The sequence below is a fragment of the Mobula birostris genome, chromosome 14 (assembly GCF_030028105.1).
Source record: "Mobula birostris isolate sMobBir1 chromosome 14, sMobBir1.hap1, whole genome shotgun sequence".
Classification (NCBI taxonomy): Eukaryota; Metazoa; Chordata; class Chondrichthyes; order Myliobatiformes; family Myliobatidae; genus Mobula; species Mobula birostris.
In genome coordinates, this window is record NC_092383.1 from 49054931 (window position 1) to 49078006 (window position 23076).

At 44.6% G+C, this 23076-nt stretch overlaps 1 protein-coding gene across 2 annotated transcripts in view; it reads right to left on the minus strand.

Annotated features, from left to right (window-relative positions):
- Nucleotides 1-23076, minus strand: part of LOC140209887 (voltage-dependent L-type calcium channel subunit alpha-1S-like) — a 419288-nt gene that overhangs the window by 247413 nt on the left and 148799 nt on the right. For both annotated transcript variants that reach the window (XM_072278518.1, XM_072278519.1), the window contains exons 10-11: nt 20749-20909; nt 2985-3210 (exon numbers count right to left, since the gene is read on the minus strand). In XM_072278518.1, the coding sequence (XP_072134619.1) occupies nt 2985-3210; nt 20749-20909 (387 nt within the window). The remainder of the gene's footprint in view (nt 1-2984; nt 3211-20748; nt 20910-23076) is intronic.

The following is a 23076-nucleotide window of genomic DNA, read 5'->3' on the forward strand; positions in this document are numbered from 1 at the left end:
GACAGAAAGATCTAGAAAGGGGAGGGAAGTGTCGGAAATGGACCAGGTAAACTTGAGGGCAGGGTGAAAGTTGGAGGCAAAGTTAATAAAGTCAACGAGTTCTGCATGCATGCAGGAAGCAGCGCCAATGCAGTCGTCGATGTAGCGAAGGAAAAGTGGGGGACAGGTACCAGAATAGGCACGGAACATAGATTGTTGCACAAACCCAACAAAAAGGCAGGCATAGCTAGGACCCATACGGGTGCCCATAGCTACACCTTTAGTTTGGAGGAAGTGGGAGGAGCCAAAGGAGAAATTATTAACAGTAAGGACTAATTCCGCTAGACGGAGAAGAGTGGTGGTAGAGGGGAACTGATTAGGTCTGGAATCCAAAAAGAAGCGTAGAGCTTTGAGACTTTCCTGATGGGGGATGGAAGTATATAAGGACTGGACATCCATGGTGAAAATAAAGCGGTGAGGGCCAGGGAATTTAAAATCATCGAAAAGTTTAAGAGCGTGAGAAGTGTCATGAACATAGGTCGGAAGGGATTGAACAAGGGGTGATAAAACCGTGTTGAGGTATGCAGAAACGAGTTCGGTGGGGCAGGAGCAAGCTGAGACTATAGGTCGGCCAGGACAGGCAGGTTTGTGGATCTTGGGTAGGAGGTAGAAACGGGAAGTGCGGGGTGTGGGAACTATAAGCAGTGGATGGGAGATCCCCTGAGCAGATAAAGTCGGTGATGGTGTGGGAGACAATGGCCTGGTGCTCCTTAGTGGGGTCACGATCGAGGGGTAAATAAGAGGAGGTATCCGCGAGTTGTCGCTGTGCCTCGGCAAGGTAGAGGTCAGTACGCCAGACTACAACAGCACCCTCCTTATCGGCGGGTTTAATAATAAGGTTGGGATTAGTGAGGAGGGAGTGGAGAGCAGAGCGTTCCGAAGGAGTGAGGTTGGAATGGGGACAAGGTGCGGTGAAGTCGAGACGGTTGATAGATTTATTTATAGAGCATTCTTTATACAAATGATGCAGTTTATAGTGCTTTACAATGGGGTAAAAGCACAACCATGAAAGTAAAAGAAAAAAGATGTTAGTTAAAAGCAGGTTTTAACTAAATAAACAGGTTTTGGGTTGGCATTTAAAAGTGTCGATTAATAATAATTTTATTTATAGAGCTTTTTTCATACAGATGATGCAGTTGAAAGTGCTGATTCTGTATCCCTTATAGTTTTAGTTATTGAGTTCCACAGTTTAGGAGAGTAGCTCAAAAAAGCTGATCTGCCAATTATCTTTTTAGGAATATTGTTTAAATTTAAAAGACCAGCGGAAGAAGACCTGAGAGTTTGAGCAGGGTTATAGAACAAAAATGATTCTGGTCCTGGGTCATTAAGAACTTTAAACTTGTTCCACCAATAGCTCAAAGAGAAAAAGCACCACTTGCCTACACCAGCCTTCTTCCACCTGTCCTTGTCTGTCCTCTTTACCGCACCTTACCTACACTCACCTGGAGACTCTGTACAGCGAACACACCAGTGGGGATGTTTAAAGTGGAGGTTGATAGGTTCTTGATCAGTCAGGGCATCAAAGGTTACAGGAAGAAGGCAGAAGAATGGGGTTGAGAGGGATAATAAATCCCTCTGAATCTTTAGAGAGGGTGCACAGGGGATTTACCAGGATGCCGCTTGGATTAGAGTATATGTCTTCTGAGGATAGGTTGAGTGAGCTTTTCCCTTTGGAGTGAAGGAGGATGAGCGGTGACTTGATAGAGGTTTACAAGATGATTAGAGGAATAGATAGAGCAGACGGTCAGAGACTTTTTCCCAGAGTGCAAGTGGCCAATACAAGGGACATAAATTTAAGGTGAATGGAGGAAAGTACAGGGAGGGTATCAGAGGTCAGTTTTATTTACACGGGATAACATCGGCTATTTATTAATTTCCATAAATGCTGCCTGACCTGGATTCCTCCAGCATTCTGGTTACTGTTCAAGTTTTCCAGCATTTGTGCTTAAACCTCTTATGTTTATAATTAGGTAAATTAGTTGTGTTTGCAAATTAATTATTATTAATTGGCTCCTTAAGGTTGTCATAGCTGGGGGGTAGTGGGGATAATTAAATGCTCCCAATACCAAGTCCAGCTCCTGCCCTTCACGGGCTGCTTAGCTAAGCCCAGTGGAACCATTTCTACTGATACCTTAAAAATCTAGAAGAAGGAAAACTCTCATCTCAAACCCTCTCTGTCTTACAGCTATACCACTCATGGGTGAGGCGTCGAGAGTAAATACTGAGAAAAAACCTGTAGCTGGAGTCCCTATGCTAAATTCAACATTAAATGGCAACTTCTGTGACACCACTTGTACCAGACTATATCTCTCTCTGCTGTTCATTTGGGTTCATTAGCTGTGTGAAGAGGGAAAGCCTGCTACAGGGCAACAGCTTGCTCTCCATATTGTACTGCTCTGGCTTGTGTACTGGCTTGCGTATCACATTACACAGCTAGGACACAATATCCTTGATCAACCCCAACCAAAGGAAGCCTCATAGATATTAATTATAAGAACCAAGGAGGACTCAGATATCAAGAGAAACAAAATGGTCCCAGATCGCTGTAGGGACTCTACAGAAGCTACCGGCTGAATATTGAAAGGCCTAGATGGAATGGATGTGGAAAGCACGTTTCTCATAGTAGGGGAGTCTAGGACCAGAGGGCACAGTGTCAGGTTACAAGGATGTCCCTTTCGAACAGAGACAAGGAGGAATTTCTTCAGCCAGAGGATGGAGAATCTATGGAATTCATTTCCACAGACAGCTGTGGAAATCAAGTCATTGAGTGTGTTTAAAGCAGAGGTTGATAGGTCCTTGATTAGAAAGGGCATCAAAGGTTACAGGGAGAAAGCAGGGGAATGGGGCTGAGAGGGAAAATAAGTCAGCCATGATGGAATGGTGGAGCAGACTCGATGGGCTGAATGGCCTAATTGTATGTCTTAAGGTCATGTGGTCGTACAAACCTGGTGATCTTGAAGATCCTCAGGAGCCTGATGCAGCGGAGAACGGAGATTCCCAGCGGAGACATCACCTGCACCTCCACCAGGATTGTCTCTAGAATCCCTCCACACACCACAAAGCAGTCAAACCTGTTGAAGAGGGAGACAAAATAGGCCTGCAGGCCGAGGCTGTACATCTTCAGAATCATCTCCACTGTGAACAGGGACAGGAGCACCTTGTTGGCTGTGTCTGCAGTAGAAAGAGAGAATAAATGAGTGGCAGACTTGGCAGTGGGCATGTGGAGAAAGAGATTAACATCAAGTTCAAGTTCAGGTTCACTGTCATTCAACTGTACACATGTATACCACCAAATGAGACAACGTTCCTCCAGAACAAGGTACACAACACACAACATAGAACTCACACACGTAACATAAAAAGTAACATTATCACAAATAATAAGGTGCATTTACAACACAAGTTTAAAAAGTGAGCAGCATAACACTACTGACTCTTCATACTATACGTGATGAGACCTGGATGGTGGCAGGGAGTTCTGTAGTCTTACAACCTGGGGGGTAGAAGGTGTTTCCCATCCTAACAGTCCTTGTCCTCCTATGGCAGGGGTCCCCAACCTTTTTTGCACCGCGGTCCGGTTTAATATTGACAATATTCTTGCGGACCAGCCGACCGGGGGAGATGGGTGTTTAAGTAGGGTTAAACTCACCTCAACATGTCTTTTACAGTTAGGGTTGCCAACTTGCTCACTCCCAAATAAGGGACAAAAGTAGCAGTCAAATCCCAGGACACTTTACCCCAGGGTAGACTACCATGACCATGAAGCCTTGCGCGGGCACCTGTGTGCACATGCGTGACGTGCGCATGTGATGTGCGCATGCATGTACGTGCCGATTTTTTCCCCCCACAAATCGGTTTTGTCTTCATCTTCCCGACTATACTGTACATACATTATTTTTACTTTATATAGGCTGTGTATTTATCATATCATTCCTGCTTTTACTATATGTTAGTGTTATTTATTTTCGGTTTAATGTGTTATTTGGTATGATTTGGTAGGTTATTTTTTGGGTCTAGGAATGCTCAAAAATTTTTCCCATATAAATTAATGGTAATTGCTTCTTCGCTTCACGCAATTTCAGCACGAAAGGTTTCATAAGAATGCTCTACCTTAGTGGGGGAAATACGGGACAAGGGTGGTCCCGTATGGGACAAACTAATTTAGCCCAATATACGGGATGTCCCGGCAAATACGGGACAGTTGGCAACCCTATGTTCAAGTTCAACAGTGTGTGACAGGGAATGAGGAAAGGTGCAGCTGACTCATATCGTTTCTTCACGGCCCGGTAGCACATTCTTTGCGGCCCGGTACTGGTCCGCGGCCCGGTGGTTGGGGACCCCTGTCCTACGGTACCCCCTGCCTGATGGGGGGGGGGGTCGGGGGTGTCAAAGAGATTTTCGGTCAGATGGGAGGGATCACTGATATTGCTAAGGACCCTATGTACATAGCACTCCTGATGAATATCTCTAATGGGCGGAAGAGAGACCCCAATGACTCTCTCCGCAGTTCTTTGGAGTGATTTTTTTTTTATCTACTACACTGTACTGCTGCTGCAAAACAACCATCAGGACACCAGTGATAATAAACCTGACTCTGATAATGCAAAGAGACGGTTGGGATTGCTGCCTTGAGGTTCCAGCGATCCAGTTGATGATAGAATGATACATGTTGAAGCGATTATTTCAGTTATTCCTAAAGAGGGTAAAGATAAACTAGAATGTAGCAATTATCGGCCAATTAGTGTTCTTAATTTAGGTTACGAACTATTTACATCTATATTAGCGCGCAGATTGGAAAAGCTTTTACCTGGCCTAATCCACTTAGACCAGACTGGATTTATTCAACAAAGACAAACACAGGACAACATAAGGAGAACTCTGCACATACTAGAACAGGTTAATAAGAACGAGACAGAGACAATGGTAGTAGGATTGGACGCTGAGAAAGCTTTTGATTCGGTTAGTTGGGTATTCCTATACAGAGTGTTAGGAAGATTCGGCTTTCAAGAAAAGTTTATTAAAGTAATTCAGACTCTATATGACAGCCCTACAGCCCAAATTAAGATAAATGGGGACCTCTCTGACTCCTTCATCTTAGAGAGAGGCACTAGACAGGGATGCCCAATTTCTCCTCTCCTTTTTGCGCTATATATTCAACCGCTTGCCCAACTAATAAGACAGAGCGAAATCGTAAAAGGTATCAAGGTGGCAGGGATTGAACAGAAAGTGGCGTTATTCGCAGATGATGTTTTTTGGTCTATCTGAGTGAACCAGAAAAATCATTTATAGGATTGTTTACACTGTTGGATGACTTTGGGAAAATATCAGGTTATAAAATAAATGTAAAGAAAACGCAGGTTATGTCCCTAAATTATACACCATCCAAAAAATTGCAGGATACATACGATCTTAAGTGGGAAGCTAAATCATTAAAATATTTAGGAATAACCCTGCCGAAGGATCTTTCAACACTGTCACAGGTAAATTATGGGCCATTAATCTCAGAGATAAAAGCAGATATGCATAGATGGAATCTTATCCCCTTTTTAAGTTTAAATTCAAGGATAAATACTATAAAAATGAATATTCTTCCTCGGTTATTGTATCTTTTCCGTACTTTACCGGTGGAGGTGGATGATCATCAATTCAGGGAATGGAACAAATGGATTTCCCGCTTCATTTGGCAAGGACAGAAACCTAGAATTCGATATAACACCTCACAGTTAGGGAAGGAAGGAGGAGGTATGGTTCTTCCTTGCCTGAGAAATTATTTTTATGCCTCACAGATAATCCCTCTGTTATATTGGTGTAATAGGGAATATAAGGCTAGATGGAAGGAAATAGAATTTGGATTAGTTGACAGTTTTCCTCTACAGGCCTCAATAGCTGACAAAGGATTGATGGCCCAGTTGGAAAAATTTTAAAACAGTTGGATAAATCTTACATTAAAAGTATGGCAGAAGGTGGTTAATTCATGTGGAATTAATAACATGTTAAAACTCTTTAGATGGTGTGCATATGATACCGAATTCCTTCCCAACAGAGGAGATAAAAGATTTGAGCTATGGATAAAGAAAGGTCTTACAACCTACCTCTCATTTATAGATAAAAGAGTATTACAAAGTTTCCAAATCCTGCAGGACAAACATGGCCTAGAACACAATGACTTTTTTAGGTACCTTCAAGTACAAAACTATGTTAACCAGAGTTGTAGATATACAGACCTATCAACAGTAGAATTAGAATTTTTCAAGATTCTGAATTCGGCTTGCAGTTCAATACCTAGTAAATCAGTTTCTCGATTATAGAATGCACTCTCCCATGCTAAAAATGTAAATACACTGTATATTAAAGAGAAGTGGGAGAAAGAAGCGGGGTTGGTACTTTCAGAGGAGGCTTGGGGGAAAATCTGCAGCTTTCAATGGTCCTCGACTAATTCTTTGACTTGGAGAAAACATTGTTGGAAAAACATTATAAGATACTTCAAGACCCCATATCAGGAAAAATATAAAGATACAAACGTGACGTGTTGGAGAAGGTGCGGCTCCAAGGAGGCAAATCATTTTCATATTTTCTGGGATTGCCCTAAATTAAGTCTATATTGGGAAGGTATTCATAGAACATTAGTTAAGGTACTTAGGTTCCAGATACCTCTGAACTTTGAGATGCTCTATTTGGGGCATGTATTGTTTCTTGAACAGAAGGAAGATATAAAGTTGCTGCAGGCCCTCTTAGCGGCAAGTAAGAAATCAATCACTAGAAAGTGGCTAAATCCAATACCACTTACATTAGAAGATTGGCATGAAATTATCTTGGAAATATTTAAAATGGAAAAGTTGACTTACTCCCTGAGAATTCAAAAAGAAAAATTTTATCAAATCTGGAATAAATGGATTGAATATATAACCCCAATGCGAGCAGACTTTAGATGACTCTCCTAATGATTTATACTGCTCTTCTCATCAACACAGTAATATTGCTAACGTAAGCACCCCTAGTCTAAATGTCTTTTTTTTTTGTTTTCTTTTGGAAAATAGAGAATTAACACAAGTAAAGGGAAAGATTTGGGAAAGGGATAAAAAATGAAAAAATTAAGTAAATAAGTACATAGGAATTGGATAATTATGTCTGCGGGCAGGAGCAAGCATGAACAAATTAGGATATAAACACCTACAATGGTTGTTACATAGGCTTACATACAACATTTTGGACCAGTGGAAATGGTCCAGAAGAGTTATATGGAAACTATTATTACCATTTTTCTTAACAACTAATACCATTACTTAGCCTAATAGACTAGAATTACCACTGTACATAATTATCTATTTAAGTGTCTAATTTCCTTTTATATCATCTCAATGTGTACTTAAGAATGTATAAATAATTATAGTTTTATACATATAAAAAAAATGGAAAAGGTTATATGTGTGAAAAAAGTACATGATATTTGTGAATTCTTTATCCAAATAAAAATAAAATTTGAAAAAAAAAGAATGATACATGTTGTGATGCACTCAGACACATCATCAATAATGTAACCCGGGGTCACAGGGTGTTTCGGGTCTTTCAACATGAGACACCCTGGCCCGGATGACCCAGCCAGACCCAGATTTGTGTCTGAGCCATGGATCAGTCCTCCTGATCCACAGCCATCTCGAGGCACATTCTGTTGCCTCTATCGTGCTCCTGATGGTGTTCCACTTCTGGGCTCCTGAGACGTCCACCTGGCTGTAAGCTCGGCAGAGGGATTGGTCAGCCAATCCTTGTAGTCCACCTCTATGAGCGCACAGTGTGTCCACCTGCAGCACCCCACCAAGTCTTTTTCCTTTCATGGGCCTCCTGCATCCGGTCTTCCCGGGGAGTAGTCAGCTCCAACATGACCACCTGTCTAGATGACTGACAGCAGCACTAAGTCTGATCCCGGTAATCTGAGCTGTTACCTTAGGTCGACTCTCAAATGCCAGTCCTTTTCTGTTCCTAGAAGGCCGGCAGGCACCTTGGCTCGGATTTGAGCCATCTCCCCGCCTTAACAAAAACAATTGCTTGCTTTGCTGAGCAATGGTGTTTGGCCTGGCTGATGGCTGTGCACAAGGTGTCAGCCACTATCTCCAGTACTTGGTTGTGGCGCCAAAGATAATGCCCATCCCCCAGGGCTTTTGGGCAGCAGCTGAGGACGTGCCCTGGTGTCCCCTTCCCCCGGCACAGGGAGCATGCTGGTGCTTTGGACTTGCCCCAGCAGGAGAGGTTTGCTGGGCTTGGCACGACATCATAGATCAACTGGATCAGGAAATCGACACAGTGGGGTTCAGCTCATCAAATTCCCGCCCCCCCCACCACCCCCCGAGATGTTATAGACAGACTGGATCAGGAACCTGATGTGGTGGGATCAGCACACCAGATTCCCCCTTGTGAAATGTTGTGCTCCGTTACCTGGTCCCATCTTGTCCACGCCCCTCGGTGCCGCAAGCCAGCAATCTTGCTGGTACATAGCTCCTCCACCACAGCTCACACCTCCTGCTGGACCAACTGGTGCCTCGCTCTTCCTTGCACCTTATCATAGCTGACTGTTGGGAAGCAACCCAAGCCCGCCATCCTGATGCCACTGAGCCCACCAGCACACAATGGCGCAGCTGGGCTTCAGCTTGTTCAACTGCATCCTGAACCCTCCACCTCCTGCCTGTCCTCACCTCACTGCCAGTGAGTGCTGGACTCTCTGTATTGCAACACTTCTCTTGCACTCCTCACTCACACTGCTGACAGGGCGTCTCAATCTGCTTCTCTTCAAGGCGATGCTGTTTAGGCTTTTAGGCAGATCCCTAGATCGGGCTGATTTTTCTCTCAAAGGTCTCAACTGTTGACAGAGGGACATCATAGACCAGCAGGTGCCACAGGATCCGAGGGAGAATACCATGCCGGTAAATCCAAGCCTTGAATTTACCTGGCAGCCCTGATTTGTCCACAGCAGTCAACCATTGCTGCAGCTCTTCCCCGGCTGCTTTGATGGGTGCTGTGTCCTTCAGTGAGCTGTTAAACACCTTGCCAAAGATCTTCACCGGCTTCTCTGATAGGCTTGGAATGTGGGCGCCTCCCAGGTCAAAGCAGAATTTGTCAACCACCTTTCCTCTCTTAAATATTGAGGATCTGGATTTCTTAGGATTGAAGCTCATCCTTGCCCAAGAGTGAGCTTCTCCAGACCCTGGAGGATCCCTCTGCATCCTGCACTGACATTGTTGTTACAGTCAGGTCCCCCATGAGTGCTCTTATAGGTGGTTGACAGACATCAGACCTGGACAACGGTCCCCTGCACTCTACCTCTGCTGACATGGCCAACATGTTCATCGCCAAGGAGAGGATGATCACAGACTCTGTGCATCGTGTCATGATCCCCTTCTCAAGACGATGTCGATCAGGTGCGACTGTCCCAAAGGTGACTCTTAGACTGAAATTGCTGTAGTAGTCCAGAATGAGGACCCTGGTCCTGATTGGGACATGGTGGCGCTCAAGGGCAACTTCAACCAGCTTATATGGTATGGAACTGTAGGCATTTGTGAGGTCCAGCCAGAGCTCAGAGATCTCCCTTGCCTTCCCATGCTTCTCTGATCAACTAAGTGATCACTCCTGTATGCTCTAAGCACCCTGGAACCTGTGCTATCCTGCCCTTCTACACTGAGGTGTCAATGTAATGATTCTTCAGGAGGTACTCTGTTAGGTGTCAGGCAATGACACTGAAAAATATCTACACCTCAACTCTCAGCAGTGAGATGACTCAGAACTGCATGATATTCTTGGAGTTCTCCTCCTGGGAATCCAGACACCATCTGCGAATCTCCATTGGAGGGCTACTCTCCCCCTCCTCCAAATCACCCTGAGGATCCTCCACAGTCTGTATAGAAGTTTGGGACACCACTGTACAGTACTCAAATGGTCCAGGCACTGAGCTTGCCCTAGCTGATCTTACAATTTCTTGGACCTCTTCCAAGGTAGGCTCCCCGATGTCGAACTCAATGGTAGGTGCTGGTGGACTCATCAGGCCCCTGCATGCCCCCAAGTCTTGCTCCCTTGTTGTGTCTACATAGGTGTCCTGGATATGTTGACCAATCTCCTCTTTTGGGCAAGATTGGTGTCCATTCTGCTTTTGTCCAAGAAGCTTCTTGGTGAAGCTAAATGGGTCAGCTATGACGGCAGCCCTCTTTCTGGCCCTCTCTCTCCTGTACCATTCTGCCCGGAGGGTGAGGAGCTTCTTCATCGCAATGCTACGAAGCTCCTGCAGGGCTTCCTTCTCCTCCTCTGCTGCCTCCTTGAACTGCCGTTTAAATCTCAGCTCCTGTCTCAACTGGCTGATCTTGTCCCTCCGTTTCATCGCATACTGTGTGCTCGCCCAATGCTTCTCCTCTGTGCCAAACCTCTTTGCAGCAAAACTGACGATCACTGACATGAACCTGAGCCTTCTGACGGAACCCCCTCCTGACGCATCAGGTATCTTGTCCACATCATTGTCGAACTGATGCCACTCACCCCGCCTTGCTTGCCAGCTTCACCCGCCCATGTTCTGATGCCACTCATCCTTGCTTGCCAGTTTCACCTGGCCATGGTCTGATGCCACTCACCCTCCTTGCTTGCCAGCTTCACCTGACTTTGTTCTGATGCCACTCACCCTCCTTGCTTGCCAGCTTCACCTGACTTTGTTCTGATGCCACTCACCCTCCTTGCTTGCCAGCTTCACCTGGCCATGGTCTGATGCCACTCACCCTCCTTGCTTGCCAGCTTCACCTGACTTTGTTCTGATGCCACTCACCCTCCTTGCTTGCCAGCTTCACCTGGCCATGTTCTGATGCCACTCACCCTCCTTGCTTGCCAGCTTCACCTGACTTTGTTCTGATGCCACTCACCCTCCTTGCTTGCCAGCTTCACCTGGCCATGTTCTGATGCCACTCACCCTCCTTGCTTGCCAGCTTCACCTGACTTTGTTCTGATGCCACTCACCCTCCTTGCTTACCAGCTTCACCTGGCCATGTTCTGATGCCACTCATCCTTCTTGTTGCTGGAAGCCACTTCACCTAGCCGTGGTCTGATGCTATGGTTGAGCTCAGGGCTTTGGGTACATGGAGGTTCAGGGCACTGTGGGGTGACTCCAGGTCTGGCTCCTCCTGCATCAGACCAAGGGTGATCCCTGTGCACTGTACCCGCAGCTCCTTGTTCAAACATCTCATCTTGGCCTGATGGAGTCTCAGACTACGCAGTTTCTTTCCTACTCATGGTCAGTTGATCATCAGCGTGGGTCTTCATCTGTAGGTCCATCCAGTTGGGATACTCATTCTCCATTCCCCCCACCCCACCCCCGGCTTAAGAAGTTACTCCTCAGCTCTGTTCTAAATGGACGTCCCTCTATTCTGAAGTTGTGCTTTCTGGTCCTTGACTCCCCCTCTATTGGAAACATCCTCTCCACATCCACTCACTCTAGGCCTTCCAATAGTCGATAGGTTTCAATAAAATCTCCCTTACTGTTCAAAGCATCAAATTCTCTTCATATGTTAACTCTTTCAATCCCAGAATCATTCTCGTAAATCTCATTTGATAAAGGTAGTGAGGGTTAGAGAGAGTGATACCAATGAGGTACAAGTGATAAAGAAAGGGAGCAGTAATAGAGAACGTAACATTAGAATAGAGATAGAGAGATCATTAGTGAGGACAGCACAGAGAATAACACTATTGATGCTGATATTTCATTAGGAGTTTGATGAGATTTGGTGGGTTGTCAGGGACTTCAGTCAAGCTTGTTTGAAGAAATCTCTGCCCAATTATCATCAACACATCACCTGCAGCACCAGGTGTCCTAATACACTCCACCACTGCCATACTACAATTAGGAAAGCCTACCTTTCCATGCCAAGACTGCATTTCGGGACATCTGATCACTTAGTTGCTCTCCTCCTACCTGCATACAGTCAGAGGCAAAAGAGCAAGGTTCCAGAGATAAGGACAACAAAGAGAAGGTCATGGGGCAGAGAAGCGGCTACAGGATTGATTTGAGTCAGTGGACTGGGCTATCTTCAAGGACACATCAGAGGATCTGAACGAATACACCATGGTTGTCACAGACTTTATAAAAACAGTCGTAGAGGAGTGTGTCCCCACAAAATCATTCAGAAATTTCTCAACCCAGAAACCCTGGAAGAACTACAAACTGCTGAGGGCCAGATCAGTGGAATTCAGGTCTGGCAACTAAGTAAAACACAAGACATCCAGGTACAACTTTCAGAAAGCCATCGCACATGGGAAGTGGCAATCCTATAGGTGAATCACTGTAAGATGCTCGAGCCTTGAATACCATCACTTCCTACAATGAAAGGAAGTGACGTATGTGACAAGGTTTTGCTCCCAGATGAGCTCAATGCCTTTTATGCTAGCTTCAATGATCAAAATATGGAGGCACCATCACAAATTCCCATATTCCCCGATGAAACCACTTCATTAAAATGGGCCCTTTTCTTTTTTTTGCTTTTTCTTCACTAACTCTTTAGTCAAATTAAGAATTATAAAGCTAAATCATTTAACTGTGTATGCTGTACTGTCTGTTATTTCATGGTACTGATTTGTAACGGGAGAACAGATCACACAGCATCCACACAAACAGGGGGTTTTGGATGAGCTCACACCTCAATCTCACTCGTTTGCCAGGGCGGGAGATTGTCTTCCACAGCCGACAGAACCTGAGTGATGGTATTTATATGTCCACTGGGATTCTTCCACTTCAGAAGTATGTCCCAGGGCACCTCAGGAGCACCTGTGATCTTCCAGCGTGTCATGGGGAAGACAGCGGGGTATATGAACTTGCTCGAGGTATTGTTGTATCTGGATGACCTTAGTGTTCGGGTCCATCTTGGAGGAACTTGAAGCAAGGCTACTGAAGGTGCTGGGCCACCGGAAAGCTGAAGGGTTAAAGCTTTCCCTAGACAAGTGCCAGTTCTGCAAGAGGTCTGTTAGCTATGTTGGGCACATAGTCTCACGGATTTGGAGTAGCTACAAATCCTGCTAAGATAGAAGCGGTCACAACCTGGCCAAGACCCTAGACTGTCAGCGCTCTACGCTCCTTCCTAGGGTTCTGTGGTCACTATCGGAGGTTCGTGAAGGGTTATGCGAAAGTGAGTCACCCATTGAATGAGCTTCTGTGTGGTTACCCTCCCTGGGGGAAGAAAGGGAGGAGGACAAAAGGAGAGGAGGGTAAAGAGCACCTTAGCCCTTTGGAGCCTTTTGGACCAAGGTCGGATGTGAAATGTGAAGAGGCCTTTCAGTCGCTGAAGGAGATGCTGACACAGGCACCTGTGCTGGCTTTTGCAGACCCCCGATTGCCATATGTACTGCACACAGATGCCAGCAGAGAGGGCTTAGGGGTGTCCTGTATCAGGATCAGGCCACCGGGTTGAGACCTGTTGTGTTCGTCAGGCGGAGTCTGTCGCCCTCTGAGAAAAACTATCCCATGTACAAGTTGGAGTTTCTGGCATTGAAATGGGCTGTGGTGGATAAGTTGAGTGACTATCTCTACGGTGCCAAGTTTGAAGTAAGGACGGACAACAACCTCCTAACTTATATCCTGACCCCGGCGAAATTGGATGCCACAGGCCATCGGTGGTTGGCGGCGTTTGCTGCCTATGATTTCAGCCTGAAGAACCGGCCAGGAAGCAGGAACATTGTCGCTGATGCTTTGTCACGACTTGCACATGAAGAGCTGGACAGGGAGGGAGAGTGGGAGAGCGTTCACCCTGGGATGAAAGCCATGTGCCAGTTTGCCATTACGGTGAAGGCAGAGGGAAGGCAAGGGCAGAATGAGCGGTAGATCAATTGGGAGCTTTTCATGGTGCCATTCCACAAGCTTACTGTAACCTGGCTGCTCTGAAGACAAACCATTTACAGGAATTGAGTTGGGAAGTGGCAGTTGCTCAGTGAGACGACCTAGGCTTCAGCACCATTTGGTCAGCGGTCGAAAAGCAAGACGTGGCCCAAGCAGAGAAGATGAAACACGCTGTGGTGCCTCCATTACTGAGAGAATGGCCCAGATTGCAGTTGAGGAACCAGATCCTATACTGGGTCACGAAGCCTCTGGACTGGCCTTGGCGTTCCCAGCTGGTTCTACCTGAGGATCGTGTTGAAGTTACTTCATGATGATTCTGGACACTTGGGAGTTGAAAAGACCTATGGACTGCTCAGACCTGGATCTCTGCTGTTTGTGATGTATATAAATGACCTGGATGAAAACATAAATGTGTGGGTTAGGAAGTTTGCAGATGATATGAAGATTGGTGCTGTTGTGGATATTGTTTATGATTGGTAAAGAATACAAAGGGATATAGATTAGTTGTGGATATGGGCAGTAATTGGCAGATGGTATTTAACCCAGCCAAATGTGAAGTGTTGCACCTTGGTGGGTCAAATGTAAAGGGACAGTACATTGTTAAAGGCAAGATTCTTACAATGTTGATAAGGAGACAACATCCACTGCCTTGCCTTCGTCAACTTTCCTGGTAACTTCTTCAAAAAACGCTATAAGATTGGTTAGACATGAACCACCACGCACAAAGCCTTGATGACTATCCTAATCTGTCCATGTCTATTCAAATACTCATATATCCAGTCCCTTAGAATGACTTCCAGTAACTTTCCTGCTACTGTGTTTTAAATATCTCTGTTTGGGCCCCTGCAGTTTCTGCACTTGTCTCCACAGTGTCTGAGGGAACTTCTGTCGGTCCCTGGGGATTTGTCCTCCCTAATTTGCCTCAAATTAGGGAGGACAGATCCCCTTCTCCTTTGTAATCTGTATTGGGTTGCTGACCTCACTGCTACTTTGTCTCCTGAGCAAATACAGATGAAAAAAATCCATTTAAGATCTCCCCCGTCTCTTTTGACTCCACACATGGATTACCATTCTGATCTTCCAGAGGGCTAATTTTGTCCCTTGCAATCCTTTGGCTAAATCCCTTACTAGTCAATTTAGGCCATGTCTGGGGTATTGCATTCTGTTCTAGTCCCCATTACAGGAGGGATGTTGAGGTTTTGGAGAGGATGTAGGAGATGTTGATCAGAATACTGCCTGGGTTAGAGGGTATGTGCTATAAGGAGAGGTTGGACAAATTTAGGTTGTTTTTTCTGGAGTGGTGGAGGCTGACGGGATATTTCTTTGGGGTCTATGAGTTTATGAGAAGGACAGATTGAGCCAATATTTTTATCCCAGGGTTGCAATCTCTAATACCAGAGGGCGTGCATCCAAGGTGGGAGAGGCTAATTTCAAAGGAGATGTGTGGGGCAAGATTTTTACATGGAGAGTGTTGGGTGCCTGGAATAGGCAAATACAGTAGACACATTCAAGAGGCCCTTGGGCAGGTGCATGAATGTGTCGGAAGTGGAAGAATATGGTCATTATGTAGGTAGATGGAATTAGGCATTGAGCATTTGATTACTAATTAGTCTGGCAGAAGGCTGAAGGGCCTGTTCCTGCACTGTTTGTTCTGTCTATCCACACCAACTGGGCCTTCCCTTTTCTCCCCTAGCACAGAGAAACTCCTCAGGCCTTCACCACGTCAAGCCACGTACCCGTCCACACCCCCGCAAGCCAGAGACATCTGCTGTGGCACAAAGGTTGCCATTTGGTGCAAAGGGTCTCTGGAGTCCTCGCACAGGATTCCATAAAGGTTAACCTTCAGGTTGAGTCGATGGTACGGGGTTGAGTGGGATCTGGAATCAACCATGATGGAATGGCAGAGCAGACTCGATGGGCTGAATGGCCTAATTCTGCTCCTATGTCTTATGGTCTTGTAACCCATGAGTGAGGAAGGCAAATGCAATGTTAGCATTCATTTTGAGAAGGCTAGAATATAGAAGCAAGAATATAATGCTGAGGCTTTATAAGGCATTGGTCAGACCACACGGAGTATTGTGAGCAGTTTTGGGCCTCTTATCTAAGAAAGGATGTGTTAGCATTGTAGAGGGTCCAGAGGACATTCATGAGAATAATTCTGGGAATGCCAGGGTTAATGTATGTGGGGCATTTGCAGGCTCTGGGCCAGTACTTGCAGGGCTTTAAACAAAAGAGTGAGGATCTCATTAAAACCTTTTAAATATTGAAAGGTCTGGATACAGTATATTTCCTATACTGGGGGAGTCTAGGACCAGAGGGCACAGCCTCAGAACAGAAGGACGCCCCTTTTAGAACAGAGATGAGGAGGAATTTCTTCAGCCACAGGGTGGTGAATCTGTGGAATATATTGCCACAGACAGCTGTGGAGGCCAAATCTTTGGGTATACTTAAAGTGGAGGTTGATTGGTTCTTAATTAGCATGAGTGTCCAAGGTCATGGGGAGTTTAATGTAAAGGAACCCTTAGGAAGCAGTGATCATAATATGATTGAATTCATACTATTTGAGAGGGAGGAGCATAACTCACATGTATCAGTATCGCAATAGAATAAAGGGGATTCCAGAGGCATGAGAGAGGAGCTTGCCCAGGTGAATTGGAGGGGGATAGGGGGATACTGGTGGGGATGATAGCAGAGCTGAGATGGCTGAAGTTTCCAGGAATAGTTCACAAGGCGCAGGATAGATATGCCCCACAGAGGAAGAAGTTCTCAATTGGTAGGGGTAGGCAACCGTGGCTGACAAAGGTAGTTAAGGACTGAATAAAAGCCAAGGAAAGGGCATAGAAGGTAGCATAAGTGAGTGGGAAGTTGGATGATTGGGAAGCTTTTAAAATCCAATAAAAGGCAACTAAAAAAGCAGGGAAAAGATTAAATATTTGGGCAAATTAGCCAATAACATAAAGTAGGATACTAAAAGTTTTTTCAGTTATATAAAAAGTAAAAGGGAGGTGAGGGTTAATATTGGACCACTGGAAAATGATGCTAGTAAGATAGTAATGGGGGACAAAGAAATGGAAGATGAACTTAATGGGTACTTTGCATCAGACTTCACTGTGGAAGACACTCACGATATGCCAGAGGTCCATGAGTGTCAGGGAGCAAGACTGAGTGCTGTTGCTATTACAAAGGAAAAAGTGCTAGGCAAACACAAAGGTCTTAAGGTGGATAAGTCACCTGGACCAGATGGACTACATCCCAGAGTCCTGAAGGAGGTTGCTGAAGAGATAAACGGATGCATTGGTCATCATCTTTCAAGAATCACTTGATTCTGTCATGGTCCCAGAGAACTAGAAGATTGCAAATGTCACACCACTCTTTAAGAAGGGAGGAAGGCAAAAGAAAGGAAATTATAGGCCAGTTAGTCTAGGTTCAGTGCTTGGGAAAGTGTCGGGGTCTATTATTAAGGATGAGCTATTGAGATACTTGGAGACTAATGATAAAATAGGTCAAAATCAGCATGGTTTCTGTGAATGGAATGTTGCCTGACAAGTCTGTTAGAGTTCTTCGAGGAAGTAACAAGCAGGGGGGACAAAGGAGAGGCAGTGGGTGTCATTTATTTGGATTTTCAGAAAGCGTTTGATAAGGTGCCTCACATGAGACCGCTTAACAAGATAAAAACCTGTTACAGGAAAGATACTGGCATGGATAGTGGAATGGCTGACAGACAGTAAGCAGTAAATGGGAATAAAAGAGACCTTTTCTGATTAGCTGCCAGTGACTAGTGGTCAGTATTGGGACCGCTACTTTTCTCACAGTTTTTCAGTGATTTGGGTAATAGAAATGATAGCTTTTTGGCAGAGTTTGCAGATGATACAAAGGTAGGTGGAGGGGTAGGTAGTGCTGAGGAAGCAATGCGATTGCAGCAGGAATTAGATAGATTTGAAGAATGGGCAAAGAAGTGTCAGATGGAATACAGTGTTGAGAAATGTACGATAATGCATTTTGGTAAAAGGAACAATAGTCGTAGTCATACTTTATTGATCTCGGGGGAAATTGGTTTTTGTTACAGTTGCACCATAAATAATTAAATAGTAATTCCTGCCGAACATCACTAATCACAGAGCTACAGCTCAAATAAGCCCCCTCAACCACTACCCACTGTCTTCTATGGGCAAGCCAATTCGGAATGCAATGGACAAGGGCACGACGTGAGAGAGTAGTGGTCACCTTGCACAGTTACAGCTATTTTGGAGTTCAATTCTCAAGCTGTCTGTAAGGAGTCTGTACATTCTCACTGTGACCGCAAGGGTTTTCTCCAGGTACTCTGGTTTCCTCACACAATCAAAAGATGTACTGATTAGCTGTTAGTTAGTCGTTATAAACTATCCTGTGATTAGGCTAGGGTCAAATAGGTGAGCTACTGGGTTGCATGACTCGCTGGGCTGCAACGGCATGTTTCTCTCAATAAATAAATGTAAACAATGTATACCGCAAACGACAGCGGTCCCAGTACGGGTCTCTCAATAAATGTATACAACGTATATGGCAAACGGCAGAGGTCCCAGCATGGGTGTCTCAATAAATAAATGTATACATTGTACATCACAAATGGCAGAGGTCCCAGTACGGGTCTCTCAATAAATAAATGTAAACAATGTATATCACAAATGGCAGAGGTCCCAGTACGGGTCTCTCAATAAATGTATACAATGTACATCACAAACGGCAGGGGTCCCAGTATGGGTCTCTCAATAAATGTATACAATGTACATCACAAATGGCAGAGGTCCCAGTACAGGTCTCTCAATAAATAAATGTATACAATGTGTATCACAAACGACAGAGGTCCCAATACAGGTCTCTCGATAAATAAATGTATACATTGTACATCACAAACGGCAGAGGTCCCAGTACGGGTCTCTCGATAAATAAATGTATACAATGTACATCACAAACAGCAGAGGTCCCAGTACGGGTCTCCCAGTACGGGTCTCTCAATAAATAAATGTAAACAATGTATATCACAAACGGCAGAGGTCCCAGTACGGGTCTCTCGATAAATAAATGTATACAATGTACATCACAAACGGCAGAGGTCCCAGTACGGGTCTCTCGATAAATAAATGTAAACAATGTACATCACAAACGGCAGAGGTCCCAGTACGGGTCTCTCGATAAATAAATGTAAACAATGTACATCACAAACGGCAGAGGTCCCAGTACGGGTCTCTCGATAAATAAATGTAAACAATGTACATCACAAACGGCAGAGGTCCCAGTACGGGTCTCTCGATAAATAAATGTAAACAATGTACATCACAAACGGCAGAGGTCCCAGTACGGGTCTCTCGATAAATAAATGTATACAATGTGTATCACAAACGGCAGAGGTCCCAGTACGGGTCTCTCGATAAATAAATGTATACAATGTGTATCACAAACGGCAGAGGTCCCAGTACGGGTCTCTCGATAAATAAATGTATACAATGTACATCACAAACGGCAGAGGTCCCAGTACGGGTCTCTCGATAAATAAATGTATACAATGTACATCACAAACGGCAGAGGTCCCAGTACGGGTCTCTCGATAAATAAATGTATACAATGTACATCACAAACGGCAGAGGTCCCAGTACGGGTCTCTCGATAAATAAATGTACACAATGTACATCACAAACGGCAGAGGTCCCAGTACGGGTCTCTCGATAAATAAATGTACACAATGTACATCACAAACGGCAGAGGTCCCAGTACGGGTCTCTCGATAAATAAATGTACACAATGTGTATCACAAACGGCAGAGGTCCCAGTACGGGTCTCTCGATAAATAAATGTACACAATGTGTATCACAAACGGCAGAGGTCCCCGTACGGGTCTCTCGATAAATAAATGTACACAATGTGTATCACAAACGGCAGAGGTCCCCGTACGGGTCTCTCGATAAATAAATGTACACAATGTGTATCACAAACGGCAGAGGTCCCAGTACGGGTCTCTCGATAAATAAATGTACACAATGTGTATCACAAACGGCAGAGGTCCCAGTACGGGTCTCTCGATAAATAAATGTATACAATGTACATCACAAACGGCAGAGGTCCCAGTACGGGTCTCTCGATAAATAAATGTATACAATGTACATCACAAACGGCAGAGGTCCCAGTACGGGTCTCTCGATAAATAAATGTATACATTGTACATCACAAACGGCAGAGGTCCCAGTACGGGTCTCTCGATAAATAAATGTAAACAATGCACATCACAAACGGCAGAGGTCCCAGTACAGGTCTCTCGATAAATAAATGTATACAATGTATATCACAAATGGCAGAGGTCCCAGTACGGAGGCATAGGTGTGTGAATTCACATTCTCAGGTTAGCTGATTGGGGACAGAGCAAGTAAGTTAACCATTAATTTATAGAACAAGACAGATAGTAAACATTCGGTAACCCAGTCAAGTTACACACAGAAACAAATATGTACCTAAAGCATGTGCCTGCCCCCCCACCTTACTACAGCACGCTTCCACTGTTTCCACAGCAACGGTCATGACTCCTAGTCCATGGTGACCCAGACAGCAAAGAGGGTGAGCGACTTCAGTATTCAAGATAAAACTCTACGAGTGCCATGATATATTATCAGCTAAAAGGCAGCTAGTGGGAGAGGCAGTAATGCTCTTAAATGGGTCAATGCTCAGCTATCATGGGGGAAGCGATTTTCAATGAGCAGGTAAGGTGGACACCTCCTGCAACAGCAGACCTGTGGCCTGAGTAAGTCCCAATGACCACTACCTCATGTCTTCTACAGGCAAGCCAATTCACTGGATCCCTGGGGACAGGATGTCACATGTGATGTTCCTACCTTGAACGTCAGTCAGCCAGTTGGGTTGAAGATGATGCTCAGTAGCTATCATTAGTGTGTTGAGGAAAACCAGGAAGATCACCAGCCAGTAGAAGAACTTGGACTTCACTAGCTCTCTGCATTTCCGTCGGAACATTGGGTTACACCTTTGACATCGCCAGCTGCAAGAAACCAACAGAGAGACGGTCCATTCACTTACTCATGCAACTCGAGCAAGAAACCAACAGAGGGACAGTCACTTCACTGACTCAATCAATGTGAGCAAGACTTTGAATGGCAAGAGCTGGAGCACACACTGACCTCATCAAGGGAGCACCAGTGGAGCAGTTTCAAGTTCGTGGGTGTCAACATCTCTGAGGATCTATCCTGGGCCCAACATATCGATGAAATTACAAAGAGGGCACGACAGCAGCTATATTTTATTAGGAGTTTGAGAGGACTTAGTCAAAGACTCTCATAAATTTCCACAGATTAAGTGGGTGGCATTACTAGTCAGGGAAGATGTCATGGCAGTGCTCAGACAGGACAGACTGGAGAGCTTGTTTAGTGAGGCTTTATGGGTGGAACTGTGGAATAAGAAAAATATGACCACATCAATGACTATGTTATAGACAACCCAACAGTCTGCAGCATTTAGAGGAACAAATTTGTAGAGAGATCACAGACTGTTGTAAGAAACATAAGGTTGTTATGCTAGGTGATTTTAAGTTCCACATATTGTCTGGGAATTCCATACTCTATAAGGACTAGAAGTCCCAATGAGAGAGTGTGCAATACTTTATCTGTTATTAAGGAATGAGACAGGGCAGGTGACAGAAGTATGTGTAGGGGGACACTATCTAGTGATCATGACATTAGTTTCAAAGTAAATATGGAAAAAGATAGATCTGGTCTGCAGGTTGAGAAAGGATCTGGCAAGTGTGAATCGGTACAGGTTGTTCTCTGGCAAAGGTGTACTTGCTAAGTGAGCGGCCTTCAAAAATGAAACTTTGCGAGTACAAAACTTGTGTGTGCCTGTCAAAATAAAAGCTACAGTTGACAGGTTTAGGGAACTTTGGTTTTCAAGAGATATTGAGGCTGTGGTTAAGGAAAAAAATGGTGCATAGCAGGTATAGGCAGGTAGGAACATGAAGTGCTTATGGAGTAAAAGAAATGCAAGAGAACACTTAAGAAAGAAATCAGGATGTTGTTCTGCTGTTAAGAAAGGCTCTAAAAATAAACCAGGAAATTATAGGCCAGTGATTCCGACAGCAGTAGTGCTATGTCAAAAAAAAAACTCAAAAACTTCTATAGATGTACTGTGGAGAGCATTCTGATAAGGCTGCATCACTGTCTGGTATGGGGGGGTGCGGGGTGCTACTGCACAGGACCGAAAGAAGCTGCAGAGCGCCGTAAATTTAGTCGGTTCTATCTTGGGTACTAGCCTGAAAAGTTTCCAAGACATCTTCAAGGAGTGGTGTCTCAGAAAGGCAGCGTCCATTATTAAGGACCTCCAGCACCCAGGGCATGCACTTTTCTCACTGTAACCATCAGGCAGGAGGTACAGAAGCCTGAAGGCATACCCTCAGCAATTCAGGAACAGCTTCTACCCCTCTGCCATCCGATTCCTAAATGGACACTGAACCCATGAACACTACCTCACTTTTTTAATATATATTATTTGTTTTTGCACGCGTTTTAATCTGTAATACATACACTGTAATTGATTTAATTATTCATTTATTTTTACTGTTTTTCCATATTGTGTATTGCATTGAATATCTGTTGTTAAGTTAACAAATTTCATGACACATGCTGATGATAATAAGCCTGATTCTGATTAGGGATATTCAACATGGCTTAGTGCATGTTAGGCCATGTCTAACCAAAACTTAAAGAGTTTTTCAAGGAAGTTACCAGAAAAGTTGATGAAGGCAAGGCAGTGGATGTTGTCTACATGGATTTTAGCAAGGCAGTTGACAAAGTCCTGCATTGGAGGTTGGTCAAGAAGGTTCAGTTGCTTGGCATTCAAGATGATAAAGTGATTAATCAGATCATTAAATTTGCAGAAAACGCCAAGATTGGGGGTGTAGTGGACAGCAAGGAAGACTATCAGAGCTTGCAGCGGAATCTGGATCACCTGGAAAATGGCAGATGGAATTTAATGCAGACAAGTGTGAGGTGATGGTTTGGTAGCTCTTACACAGTGAATGGTAAGACACTAAGGAGTGCAGTAGAATAAAGGCATCTGGGACTATAGGTCCATAATTGATTGAAAGTGGTGTCACAGGTAAATAGGGTCATAAAGAAAGTTTTTGGCACACTGGCCTTCAGAAATCAAAGTACTGA